This window comes from Dendrobates tinctorius, unplaced genomic scaffold, assembly GCF_039654945.1.
Source record: "Dendrobates tinctorius isolate UK_male_01 unplaced genomic scaffold, ASM3965494v1 ptg000351l, whole genome shotgun sequence".
NCBI lineage: Eukaryota > Metazoa > Chordata > Amphibia > Anura > Dendrobatidae > Dendrobates > Dendrobates tinctorius.
In genome coordinates this window covers 2,928,457-2,942,104 of record NW_027362017.1, presented here as the reverse complement: position 1 = coordinate 2,942,104, position 13,648 = coordinate 2,928,457, and the positions used below count along the sequence as shown (strand labels likewise).

The window sequence follows — 13,648 nt, the reverse complement described above, 5'->3', positions numbered from 1 at the left end:
TGGGAGTGACTGATGACGAGCTGTTCTAGTCATCTGACCACTGCAGCCAATCACACAGAGAGAGAGCAATGTAATCCACCAGAAACTGTTGCACTCAGATAACCCAGGCACTGGCCACCACTGTACAAGATATGATAATCTGCTCGATAAACTGGGGTTGACCATGTGATGCCATAGCTTCAGGGCATTATGAAAAGGACCATGTGGCAACAGAAAATGTCATTAGTCCTGTTTAGCAGTGTGGGAAATGGTGCTGGGCATGTTTTTTTTTTGTGATCCTCATTACTTGAATCTCAAAGTGTTCAAATTCTCATGGAACCATGACTTTCAGGAAATTCTGCTCACGGTCAATCCTTCGTGAATCGATATGTTCATCTCTAGCCACCACCAATGAAGATGGTTCTGGGCAGCTTCAGTGCCCCTACACTCCTCTGATGCTAGAGAAGCAAAGCTGCCTCTGCTTGCAGCACATAGCTTGGGTCAGCGGTGCAACCGTGCTGCTAGCATGAACTGTAAGTCAACAGGAACAAGCCGTCCCATGGCAACAGGAAGCCAAGAAACAGTGGAGTGCGCTGCGAAAGATTGAGCATGGGATAAGGCTGAACACTCATATAATGGTTATAGAAAAATCAAGGAATCAAGGCACCAAATGTCCTCCTTTAGGTTACTTGATAGGTACATAAAGAATTCATATGCGACGGTTTGGCCATGCAGGGCCTTATCAAGCCATAAGAAGTATGAGTTTTATGGCTTGATAAAGTCCCTGCATAGCCGAAACGTTGCATGTAAATTCTTTGCGTATCAATAAAGTAACCTAAAGGTGGACGTCTGTTGGCTTGGTTCCTAAATTATTCTGTACTGTCACAATCTTACAGAGGGTTGCACCAAGGGTGCATGGATTACAGAGTGGATTCATCTACTGCACCTACAAAGGTTTATGGCTGAACTCCTCCTCATCACTCAACAGACATGAGGAGCGGGTAGTAAAACTCTGCCAGACTCTAGCAGCTGCTTATCTCTGTCCAGAACCAAACATCCAATTTTTTTCTTTTTTTTTGCCAAACAAATGCCAGATAGACATTTCACGATTCCTGATTTGGCCAACTTTTTCTCTTAGATATTTTTTTTTTTTTAGGAATTGTTTTATTGTTTTAAATTAGAATTATTTATATATTTCCTTTTTCCAACAAGAAGTTGCATGTTGTCTTTTTAGATCTGTGTGTCATTTTTCAAACACTCACATGTTTCATCCGTATTGAACTTACTTTGCTGTAATGTCCACTATGAATTCAGGATCATCGACATAAAAGTATTTCTGCTCCGGAATCAGCAAAATCTCAAATGTTGGTAGGACTATAAGGAAGAAAATTAGACATTGATGGTAATACCTGATGGATGCACTATAAACTGCTATTACACTTATGTCTTTAAACAATATTCTCTTACCATATTCTTTCACCTCAAAGTTTGTGGTATAATTTTGCAGTGGAGAATCTTCAAATTTTGCTGATATGGTCCATACACCCACACTGGAGGAGTAGATCAATATGGCATTATATTATTATTCGAGTACTGCCTGGCACTTTCATTTATAATTTTGTTTTATATTAGCATTATATGTATTACATTGTATGCCATTCTTTATAAACACTGTAGGTTCTGTGACAAAGTCACTAATAAAGTACTGGAGGGAAGATGTGTGTCACTAAGGCTAATGGCATCAGTGATATAAAGCCAGAGTACTTTCCTCAAGCACACTAAAGTGTTGTGAGGCTTAAATTAAAAGTTGCATAAATGGGCTGGTTTTATGTGGACATTCATAGAGCAGGTGGGAGATTGTCCACCTTATCTCCACCTACAAAGCCTGACAGGACCTGTGTGATGTCATATGATCAGTCACATGATGGAAGAGTCACATGGTCTAGGGTTTAAGTAGCTGACTTTCAAGGGAAGCGAGGGTGTTGTGTGTCTGGAGAGAGGATTCTCCAGTGGTTTGTATCCTGAGGAGGAAAGACTGTACCTTGATCTACTGTTTTTGTTTTACTTTGCTGTTTTTGCCCAGAGGGCCGTGTTTATTTTGTGCTAAACCTTGGTTTATGCCGTACTAAATAAACTAAGTGCATCTTTCAAGCCGCAGTGTTCCCGTGTCTACCTCCGAGTGCAGCTGAGTGAGCCGATATACCACATTACCTATCTTTATGGACACTACCTGGTGCCATTAATACACTATTATATTCGTAATGATAAAAGATACAAAATTGAAACACCTGTTTGTGCGTGTCTGAGCAAGTACAAACAAGAAAAAGACGGAAATGACCCCAAGAAGAAGAATAACAATAAAATATCATGAAAAAATGTGGGGCAGTCAATCACTAATGGGTGGTGTCATATGGCTCCTGGGAAATGTTCTATCTGATTAGTAGAGATAAGCGAATATTATTCCCCAACTGTAATTATTTTTGCCAGGAAATTTGATTCACTGTCAATAGAAATCTACTCTAAAGCCTCCAATTGCCGTTTCTCTTTTCCTTTTGTGGTATGGCGACTGGCCATGTGATTAATGGGATGTATGTATCACAGAGGTGGGTGGCTCTGTGATGGAAGCCTGGGCTTGTTTTGGCTCATCAGATCTACTACTGGGGTTTACTATACATTGGGAAGGCTTCCAGTTGACTTGGAGAGCTAGGTGGGTCCAGTCACCTACATACCCCACCCCAGGGTATGTGTCTGCACATACAAGATGGAGCCTGTGTGTTTGAGCAGGCGTGGCAGTGCTGGCTAGAGTGAGCCAGGATGAGGAGGCCTGTGAACTTCCTCTGGAGTGGATGTCTCTGAGGTTAAGAGGTATTCGGGAACTGGTGCAGTCATCACGGACAATTAATGGACATTAATCTGTATTAGGCACTCCAGGGCTCAGTGAGGACCGTGGGTACTGTAGAGCCGAATGTTTGCCGGACGGTGCACGGGGTGCTGTATATCACCAAGTACCTGAGCTTCGGTTTATGTTGTGCCTTTATAAAGGGAACGGACTTTTTATCCCTGAGTGTTCCAGCGTATTCCTCAACGACCAGCCAAGTGAGTACTCCCCGTCCACAGATAGTGGAGACACGTTACAGCTTCTTTACACTACACACAAAACTTCTCCACTGCTGTGCTCTCACACACTAATTGTACAGTTTGATCAGTATTTTATGGCTATGGCTGAGTGTGACGTCCTATGACTATCCAGATTCTCCCCAAAATGGCAGCTGCGTTCCCTGATTCTGCTTTTATACAGGCTATATTAGTCCTATCAATTGGCTGTACTATACATTTACATAATATCTGTAAGTCAGCCCGAGGTGAAGTGATGTAATCTTCTGCAATGTGCAAAATGACGATGGGCCTTTTGGATGATTTATTATAAACAAACCACAAATTGTTTGACTTCACTGGGTTTAACAAATTCTTAACACTTCAACACAAATTGAATTCACATTAAATTGGTCTGCTTATATCTACTGATTAGAAATAGTGTAGTTAACAGATTAGACAAGGATTTAACATTTCCATGTATGTATTCGACTTGGCCAGGATATGATTCCAAATGTTCCACCACGTTTGTTCATGGCCTCTCTTTTCTACAGTAAATGAGGTTGTGAAAATCTTTTCCTATATCAAACCCTAATATCTCAAAATTACAAGTCTGAGAAAGAAATGTGATATTTACCTCACTAGTTCTGGTAGTTTGTGGGATAAGGAAATGATACCAGATTCTCCTTCAGTTTTGACTGTATCTCTCTTAACAATTATATTTTCAGGCGTCTATATAGAAAACAAGAAATTGAAGCAGTTAATGTAATGGATGTAAAAGTAATATAATTTGGGACAATTTGCCTCATATAGAAAACGATTATAATTACGTAATAATAGAAATGATCGTATTGTCATTATGGGATCAGACTAAGTAACTTGGTATACGCAAAGGGTTTTGTGGATATGTTTTAAGAATGTGGAACCAGAAGTGATCTGGGTACATTCCAATGTTGAAGGGTATCTCGTGATCACCTTCCTCCACCATGCTTGACTTGTCCTTAATTTACGGTAAGTTTGTAAGTATAATACAGCATGGCGCTTTGGTCTCCTTCCGATTGTAGGTTTTCAGCTCACACAAAAGGGTTATTTTATTTGAGTAGTCATGGCATGGTATTTTAATTTTTCTATTTAAATATATTCAAGGTCCTCACATTATTTTTGTGGCTTTACCCAAATCAAGATCACAATACCACGAGGCGATGTTCTTCTACCGTTGGATTTAATTTCCATAAAATATGTTTTTTGTCCAATTCCGGCTTTGGTGGCACAGTAGTGTCTTGTGACATTATTGTTATTTAGCTTCTGCTTGGGAACTTTAGTTTCTTGAATTTATTTTTGATCATAAATATGAAAAGGATACAGTGATCTTACCAGAAACTCAATGATCACAGCCTTGTTGACAGGAGACATCTTGTAGTTCATAGAGAATATGCGGTAGAGAACTGTGGAATAAATACAGAAAAAATAAGATAAATGGAGCAAAGGAGGCTGCATTGAGTTTTTTTCTAGCAGTGACGGTGAATGTACACAATGCATCACCGCTGTGGATAGTCAGAAAGTGGAGAGACCGGCAGGGAACAAGGGAGGCGATATGAAGGTGCATCAAGGATGGTTATGTGAGTCACTTTTTTATTTATTTAATGTTTTTTTTAACTTAACTGTCTGTGTCAACCTCATTAGACAACCAAACTGAGTAAGATCCCTTTAGCAAAACACCTACTGCGACTTGTGAAAGTATTCATTCCCCCTTGGCACCTCACAACCTGGAATGTCACTGTTTTTTATTTGTGGGTTTGCATCAGTTCATGTAAAGAGTATAGCTACAACTGTGAACATTTGATTTTCTTTTTATTGTGAAGCAAACAACAAATAGAACAAAATAACTGAAAACTGTTGTGGCATAACTATTCACCCCCCTAAAGTCAGTACTTTGTAGAGCCTCATTTTGTGGCCTAAACAACTGCAAGTCACTTTGGATAAGGCTATGAACTCTCCACATTTTGCCAATGGGATTTTTGTCTATTCCTCAAGCGAAAACTGCTCCAGCTCCTTCAAGCTAGATGGTTTCCTCTAGTGAACAGCAATCTTCAAGTCTGATCACAGATTCTTGAAGATTCTCATTTTCTTTGATTAAGGTGAGAGTCTTGGATTAAGGCCTGGCCTGTGGCTAGGTCACCCCAAAACATTTAATCGTTTCCCCTTAAACCACTCAAGTGTTGCTTTAGCAATATATGCTTTGGGTCATTGTTTTGTTGGAAGGTGTCTCAAATGACTGACAGACTGAAACAGGTTTTGCTAAAGAATATCCCTGTATTTCACACCATTTATCTTCCCCTCAACTCATACCATTTTCCCTGTCCCTGCTGCCGAAAAACATTGCCTCAGCATGATGCTGCCACCACCATGTTTCACAGTGAGAATGGTGTTCTTGAGGTGTTTGTTCGGCATAGACATAGTCTTTATCAAGTGAGTGAAAAAAAGCAAGGAAATGCATTTTGAATTAAAAGAATCTTATTCTCATCATTTCTGAAGAATTGATTTACTCCAGACGCACAAACTACCTACGTGTTCATCTAAATGGATCCAATATCTCCGGGAGGATTTATCCACCTGCATGGAGCAGCAGAAGCTGTTTTTCTTCATGCCTACCTAGTAGTTTTGCCTGTCACAACTCCACCAGATGAGTGTAACCAGCACTCGCCTAATCTCCCTTCATAGAGTAACACTCTATTGTGCGCTCTATTTCCTTCTTCCAGATTTAGTCATGCTCCAGAATTTTGACATTTTCTTGGAACATGTTATTGCATATTAATGCTTAGCCCCTTTTAGATAAGCCATGTCCCTTTCCTGCAAGACTTAAAAAATAATTTTTCATTGCCAAATATGCCAAATAGCCCGTCGATCACACACACTGCCTCATCTACAGTGAGCAGTATCGAGAACTGAATGGTATCTGCACTACCATGATCTAAAAAAATCCAGTGTTTTTACCTGTAGACGAGGGCGTGTAGATTGTTTTATCAGTTTGGAGGACGATATATCCGCTCTGATAGCCGAGCAGAACAACTTTTTCCATATTGCACACCGGAGACTTCACAGTCACATAGACATATTGTTTAATTTTTGGGTCTTTAGCTACATCTTTAGATGGAATCTGTCAAGAAACGAAAGAAGAAAATAACAAAAGTTCTATAAAGAACCTGATGAAGGATCAATATGAAATGTATACGAGTACTGTATTAGTACCGGATGTCTCATGCCATAATTTTACCTTGACTGTAGCTGTGCCCAGGAATTTGTTGCCATTATTCAGAGACACTTTCTGCTTTGCTAAACTTGAAACTCTCTTAGGAAAATCTTGAATCTCAACTTCAGCCTCGAAAGCTTTGTTGTGTCCATCTACGACGATGATTTCTTCACTTTCCAGTCGTAGCACGTTAGGTGTAATGAGAGTGCATCTGTCGTAGGTACAAAAATAAAGACATCACCAGTCAAAATGTTCAGAACAGACATTAAACAGTAGATAGAACTTTTGGGAGCTAATTTTTTTATTGTTTCCTACTTTGGAAGAAGGGAAATAGAGGCTGACACTGCCATAATACGTCCATATTTGCTATTCTACACAGTGCCTAAAAACTGAAGCATTCAATGCTGAATTGCATAACCATGCAGGAACAGAACCGAAATAACACTCTATAGATAAAACATATAGTAGTGCCATGCTGTGCCGCCATAATGCTGCCACAGATTTCCTACATCAAAATGCCATTTAATTCCTACTCAATCAAACTATATATTACATATGATATAGCCTTAATAAATACCGCCATGGACACCATGACCTCAGTCTCCACCATTGGGGTGGAGACGCAAAGAGCATGTGCCCCTTAACTTATTCTATATCAAATTGGCACGAATACTTAATGACATGTTGAAACAATCGTAGGTCTAGCTCGGATCTACAGTGGTATGTAAAAGTTTGTGCACCCCTAGTTAATATTTATGTTACTGTGAACAGTTAAGCAAGTTGAAGATGAAATGATCTCTAAAAAGATTAAAGTTAAAGATGACACATTTCCTTTGTATTTTAGTCAAAAACATAGTTTTTTTTTCACATTAAAAATTTCAAAAAAGAAAATGGGACAGTGAAAAACTTTGGGCATCCTTGGGGATTTGTGTGCTCAGGTTGCTTTGATCAAAGTTTCAGACTTTAATTAGCCTGTTAGGGTTATGGCTTCTTCACTATCATAGTTAGGAAAGACCAGGTGATGCAAATTCCCTAGCTTTATAAAAACCCAGCCTCCTTTAACCTTGTGCCAAGAAACAGCAGCCATGGGATCTTCTAAGCTGCTGCCCAACACTCTGGAAATGAAAATGGTGAAGGCTCACAGAGCAGGAGAAGGTTATAAGAAGATAGCAAAGTGATTTCAAGTTGTCCTTTCCTCAGTTCGATATGTAATTAAAAAATGGCACTTAACAGGAAGTGAAGACGAGCTGTGCAAGACCAAGGAAAATTTCAGTGAGAACTGCTCGTAGTATTGCTAGAGAGGCAAATCAGAACCCCCACTAGACTGCAGAAGACCTTCAGAAAGATTTAACAGATTATGGAGTTGCGGTACATTGTTCTACTGTTCAGAGACACCTTTATAAATATGACCTTCATGGAAGAGTCAACAGATGAAAACCTCTCCTGCATCCTCACCATAAAATTCAGCATCAGAAGTATGCAAAAGAACATCTAAACAAGCCTGATGCATTTTGACCACAATGATCAAAGATATGTGTGGAAAAAAGAGGGAATAGAAATTCAGGAAAAGAACATCTCGCCAACCATTCAGCATGGGGGGTGGATCAATAACACTTTCGGATTGTGTTGCAGCCAATGGCCCAGGGAACATTTCATGGGTGGAGGGAAGAATGGATTCAAAGAAATTTCAACAAATTCTTGATGCAAACATAACACCACCTGTAGATGACCTCAAAAGGCGCAAGCTGAAGGTTTTACAATGGCCCTCACAGTCCCCTGATCTGAACATCATTGCAAATCTGTGACTAGACCACAAAATAGCAGAGGATGGAAGACGACCCAGGAATCTCACAGAACTGGAAGTTTTCCAAGGAAGAATGGATGAAAATCCTTCAAACAAGAATTGAAAGACTTGTCTGGCTACAAAAAGTGTTTACAAGCTGTGATATTTTCAAAAGGGGGTGCTACTAAGTGATAACTATGCAGGGTGCACAAACTTTTGCAGTGGCCAATTTTCCTTTTTGTAATTTTTAAAATGTAAACCATGAAAATATATACATTTTACCTAAAATACAAAGGAAGTGAGTCTTTAACTTTAGGCCTTTTACAGTTCATAGCAGATGAGTATTTGTGCTGAAACACTGCTATGTATACCACAAACGATTGCCTAATCGCAGCTTCAGGTCTCCTAAGAAGACTATTGAAGCCAGTAAAAGGTAAAGACAAAAGGTTTTGAAAAATATTATCAAAATATAAAAGTTCAAACCACCCGCCTTTTGGCCCAATCAAAATAAAACAAAAATAATTACAAAAAAACACATATGTTCTATTGCTGTGTTCAGAATCGCCCGATCTATGAAAAAAATTATAATTCATCCGATTGGTAAAGGGTGTAACAAGAAAAAAATCAAACGTAGAATTAGTTTTTTTGGGTCATGGCAACATAACATTACAATGCGATAACAGGAGATCAAAACATCGTATCTGCCCCAAAATGGAATCAATAAAAATGTCTGCTTGGCACACAAGAAAGAAGCCTCACCCAGCCCCATATTCTAAAAAATGGAGATGCTATGGGTCACTGAAAATGGCGCCATTTTTCTTTTCTTTTTCTTTTTACACAGTTTGAAATTTTTTTACACCTTTTAAATAAAAAATAATTTGTACATGTTTGGTATCTGCAAACCCATAATTGCCTGGAGAATCATAATTTCAGGTCAGTTTTAGCAAAAAAAAAAAAATCAAAAGACTATTGTGGAATTGCACTTTTTTTTGCAATTTCACCGCACTTTGATTTTTTTCCCCCATTTCCCAGTACACGACATGGTAAAACCCGTAGTGTTTTTCAAAAGTACAACTCGTCCCACAAGAAAAAAAAAAAACAAGCCTTCACATTGCCATATTGAATGAAAAATAAAAAAGATATGGCTCTGGGAAGAAGGGGAGCAAAAATGGAAAAGCAATAATGGAAAATCCCAAGGTCATGAGTGGGTTAACTGTTCAAAATAACAGTAATTTTGACCAGGGGTGCCCAAACTTTTGCATGTCCATGTATATTGTATATTGTCCCTGTATATTGTATGGCTGATTTTTTTTTTAAAGTGATTCTTGACTCTTCACTATATATACCATTTTCCTAAATCTTTTTGCTCTTGAAATTCTGAACAGTAAGTATGCCTAGAACGCACTATACAATTCAGCAATGTTGTGTAGTATTAAAATGACCCCAGCAACCCGTACAATAAATCAGATACAGGCTGTATTGACTTTAAAAAAGACCAGGTAAAAAATAATCAGTTTTTGATCTTATTTTATTCTTCTTGCTCCCCTGGCTATTGCGGTCTTTGATTTTTTTAAAAAAATTGCCTTATGCTTTCAGACATACACGCCTTTTCACTTACTGCTAATTTTATGGTGTATACCAAGAGGCTGCAAAGGACAATAATATAGAATGCCCTGAAGACATGCCCCCCTGAGAAACTTGTGAGCCATGTCCCATTTTAAAATACCATAAGAATGAGCACTAAATAAAAAAGCGAAAACAGAATAATCAGGGGAGTAGCAACAATAAAACAAGAGCAAAAACAATCATTGAACTGGTGACAGTTTCTAATTAATTCTTTTATCTCACTTTCAATCTGTTCCGATGAAGATGAAAATGGATGAAACATCATATTTTGTGTATGCAACTGATTGCCACCCTGAAAAAACCGTTTCAAAAACACTTGCGTCAACATTGGAGCGTCAAGTTCTTTGTTCATTATATCTGTGGAGTGGAATCCTACTTGAGCTCCCATCTCAAAGCCACGCAGCCCATAATTATTTGTAAAGAATGGAGCAACAATAAAAATCATTACTTGCCCCCTTGAAAAAACTGTATTGCAATATTTGATCAAGAGTGCTGTGTGCACTTCTGACATGGCTAAAAGCCTTTGTGCTTATTTAGCATGCTGACACCTCCTGTTTTGTTGATTGAAGATAACCTGTTGCATGAGTACATTGACCTTTTGCAGGACTGAATGTCGCTATATCCTTTCTGCTCACATCACTTACTATATAGACATAGAGTATAGAAGTGAGCAAGCACTTCTCACGCTGCTGACATCCCTCAGATATAGCTCTGTAGCCAGCATTGTCAGCAGAGAGGAGCGAGTGATGTGTATACTTGCTTCTCCGATGGTTAATATCAGCAGAGAGGAGAGAGTGATGTGTATACTTGATTCTCCGATGGGTAATATCAGCAGAGAGAAGAGAGTGATGTGTATACTTGATTCTCCGATGGGTAATATCAGCAGAGAGAAAAGAGTGATGTGTATACTTGCTTCTCCAATGGTTAATATCAGCAGAGAGGAGAGAGTGATGTGTATACTTGCTTCTCCGATGGGTAATATCAGCAGAGAGGAGAGAGTGATGTGTATACTTGCTTCTCCTATGGTTATTATCATCAGAGAAGAGAGAATGATGTGTATACTTGATTCTCCGATGGTTAATATCAGCAGAGAGGAGAGAGTGATGTGTATACTTGATTCTCCGATGGGTAATATCAGCAGAGAGAAGAGAGTGATGTGTATACTTGCTTCTCCAATGGTTAATATCAGCAGAGAGGAGAGAGTGATGTGTATACTTGCTTCTCCGATGGGTAATATCAGCAGAGAGGAGAGAGTGATGTGTATACTTGATTCTCCGATGGTTATTATCAGCAGAGAAGAGAGAATGATGTGTATACTTGATTCTCAGATGGTTAATATCAGCAGAGAGGAGAGAGTGATGTGTATACTTGGTTCTCTGATGGTTAATATCAGCAAAGAGGAGAGAGTGACGTATATACTTGCTTCTCCGATCGTTAATATCAGCAGAGAGGAGAGAGCAATGTGTATACTTGCTTCTCCGATGGTTAATATCAGCAGAGAGGAGAGAGCGATGTGTATACTTGCTTCTCCGATGGGTAATATCAGCAGAGAGGAGAGAATGATGTGTATACTTGCTTCTACGATGGGTAATATCAGCAGAGAAAAGAGAGTGATGTGTATACTTGATTCTCCGATGGGTAATAGCAGAGAAGAGAGAGTGATGTGTATACTTGGTTCTCCGATGATTAATATCAGCAGGGAGGAGAGAGTGATGTGAATACTTGGCTCTCCGATGGTTAATATCAGCAAAGAGGAGAGAGTGATGTATATACTTGCTTCTCCGATGATTAATATCAGCAGAGAGGAGAGAGTGATGTGTATACTTGCTTCTACGATGGTTAATATCAGCAAAGAGGAAAGAGTGATGTGTATACTTGATTCTCCGATGGGTAATTTCAGCAGTGAGGAGAGAGTGATGTGTATACTTGCTTCTCAAATGGGTAATATCAGCAGAGAAGAGAGAGTGATTTGTATACTTGCTTCTCCAATGGTTAATATCAGCAGAGAGGAGAGAGTGATGTGTATACTTGCTTCTCCGATGGTTACTATCAGCAGAGAGGAGAGAGTGAAGTGTATACTTGCTTCTCCAATGGGTAATATCAGCAGTGAGGAGAGAGTGATGTGTATACTTGCTTCTCCGATGGTTACTATCAGCAGAGAGGAGAGAGTGATGTGTATACTTGATTCTCCGATGGGTAATATCAGCAGTGAGGAGAGAATGATTTGTATACTTGCTTCTCTGATGGTTACTATCAGCAGAGAGGAGAGAGTGATGTGTATACTTGCTTCTCCGATGGGTAATACCAGCAGAGAGGAGGCAAGTGATGACAGCAGAGAGGAGAGGGTATGCTCTCGCCAACAAAGAAACAGTGATTTATTTTCATACATTGCTGGCTCTGGACTAACCAGCACTTTCAATCGATATAGAAGGAGGAGGCAGCTTTCTATAAAAATGTGTGGTGCATTCAGGTGTTTAGCCACACCTATGGTGCATCGAGCACTCTAATTTGCATATTTCAATGTAATAATTTTTTGCTGTCAATGGAGGAACAGATTTGAAAACTAAAAGGACAATTATTGGTTCATCCCTTACAATGCTACAGGATTAATCTGAAATAAAAGTGTTGGATTAGAGACTCCATTTAAAACTTGATATATTGACATACAGATTAAACATGAAGACCCAATAGTATTCTCCTCCCATACTTTCCTTCTTTAGATGACAATTATCATATGTTTTTTTAAATAACAATTTTGAAAAAAATTTGGAAATAATAATTCAGCTTACATGTCACCATCATAGTACTATTAATTACCAGACACTTAATCAGGGTTGCCAACTTGACTTTTTATTATTTCTCGATGCCTTATCAAAAAATCAGACAACGTTTTTTCCGGACCCATTGTAAAACAATAATACAATTATAGGTGATTTATCTCTCCAGTCCTCAGGTCTCATATGAAGACATTTGCTGCATCCAATGATAATTACAGTCATAATAATTTTGGAAAGCTTCTCCAGCACAGAGGCATCAAATTTTTTTAGTCGACAGTAGAAAAAAATTGCCTTATTTTTTCTGATTGTCCAGGCTCCCTACTGTATTAGAGTGAAATATTATCAAATGTCCCCATAATACTGTTGTAAATCGCATAAAGAATATCGCCATAAAGTTCCAATGTAATGCTACAAATCAATGCCCCCTGAACACGATTATTTACTGTTGGGTGATTTTGTTGGCTTCCTCAATCTGCAAAGATCCCATCGTTAATTGGCATTGAGCCCGTTCATCACTGGCCTTGCCTAAAAAGCTTACAATCTACTGACTCCTCAGTCTGTATAACATAAAACAGCTAGCCAATACATCTTACTTACGGTTGTCCAAAGCAACCGGCCAGTAGGGCGAGGAGGGTGAGACACAGAAGTCTGCACCCCATGGTGTATCCAGGATGCTATGCAGATTTTCCAGGCCGGTGGAGTTTTATATAATCTCTGGTATGGACAGAGCAAACACTCTCTCTAATCAGTAACAAGGAGGAGCTGGAGGGATTTGCAAACTTTGTAATTTCCAGTAAAATCAGCAGATACTGAAAAATACACAGAGGTTGTGTCCTTCACACAGGATGATCTGCAAGACTTCATCAAGCCTGGGGAAATCGAAACAAAGAATGAGAAACTTCACAGTGAACAGTGATGGGCCCTATGAGAAGACCTGTACTGCGGGTCCTAAATGTCAAGTATCCATTTGTACAAAGGTTGGTTTGTTATGTGGAAAAGAGGACCCAATAGTTTCTAAAAGAACCTACAAGTTTTTCATCTACTAATACATAAGTCAGTCCTATCTATTTATGGGAAAGATGAGTGACCATACACAGTAAGGCTGTCATTTCAAAACTGCAGTTGGTTGGTCCCACTTCT

General features: G+C 39.0%; 1 protein-coding gene across 1 annotated transcript in view; it reads right to left on the bottom strand.

The window, feature by feature from the left end:
- The window catches only part of C3 (complement C3), an 89,253-nt gene extending 75,991 nt beyond the window's left edge, over nucleotides 1-13,262 (bottom strand). Inside the window, exons 1-7 of the mRNA XM_073562453.1 lie at nucleotides 13,106-13,262; nucleotides 6,347-6,533; nucleotides 6,067-6,229; nucleotides 4,447-4,517; nucleotides 3,710-3,804; nucleotides 1,447-1,529; nucleotides 1,266-1,353 (exon numbers count right to left, since the gene is read on the bottom strand). Of these exons, the coding sequence (XP_073418554.1) occupies nucleotides 1,266-1,353; nucleotides 1,447-1,529; nucleotides 3,710-3,804; nucleotides 4,447-4,517; nucleotides 6,067-6,229; nucleotides 6,347-6,533; nucleotides 13,106-13,167 (749 nt within the window). The 5' untranslated portion in view covers nucleotides 13,168-13,262. The remainder of the gene's footprint in view (nucleotides 1-1,265; nucleotides 1,354-1,446; nucleotides 1,530-3,709; nucleotides 3,805-4,446; nucleotides 4,518-6,066; nucleotides 6,230-6,346; nucleotides 6,534-13,105) is intronic.
- Between the last annotated feature and the right edge of the window lie 386 nt (nucleotides 13,263-13,648).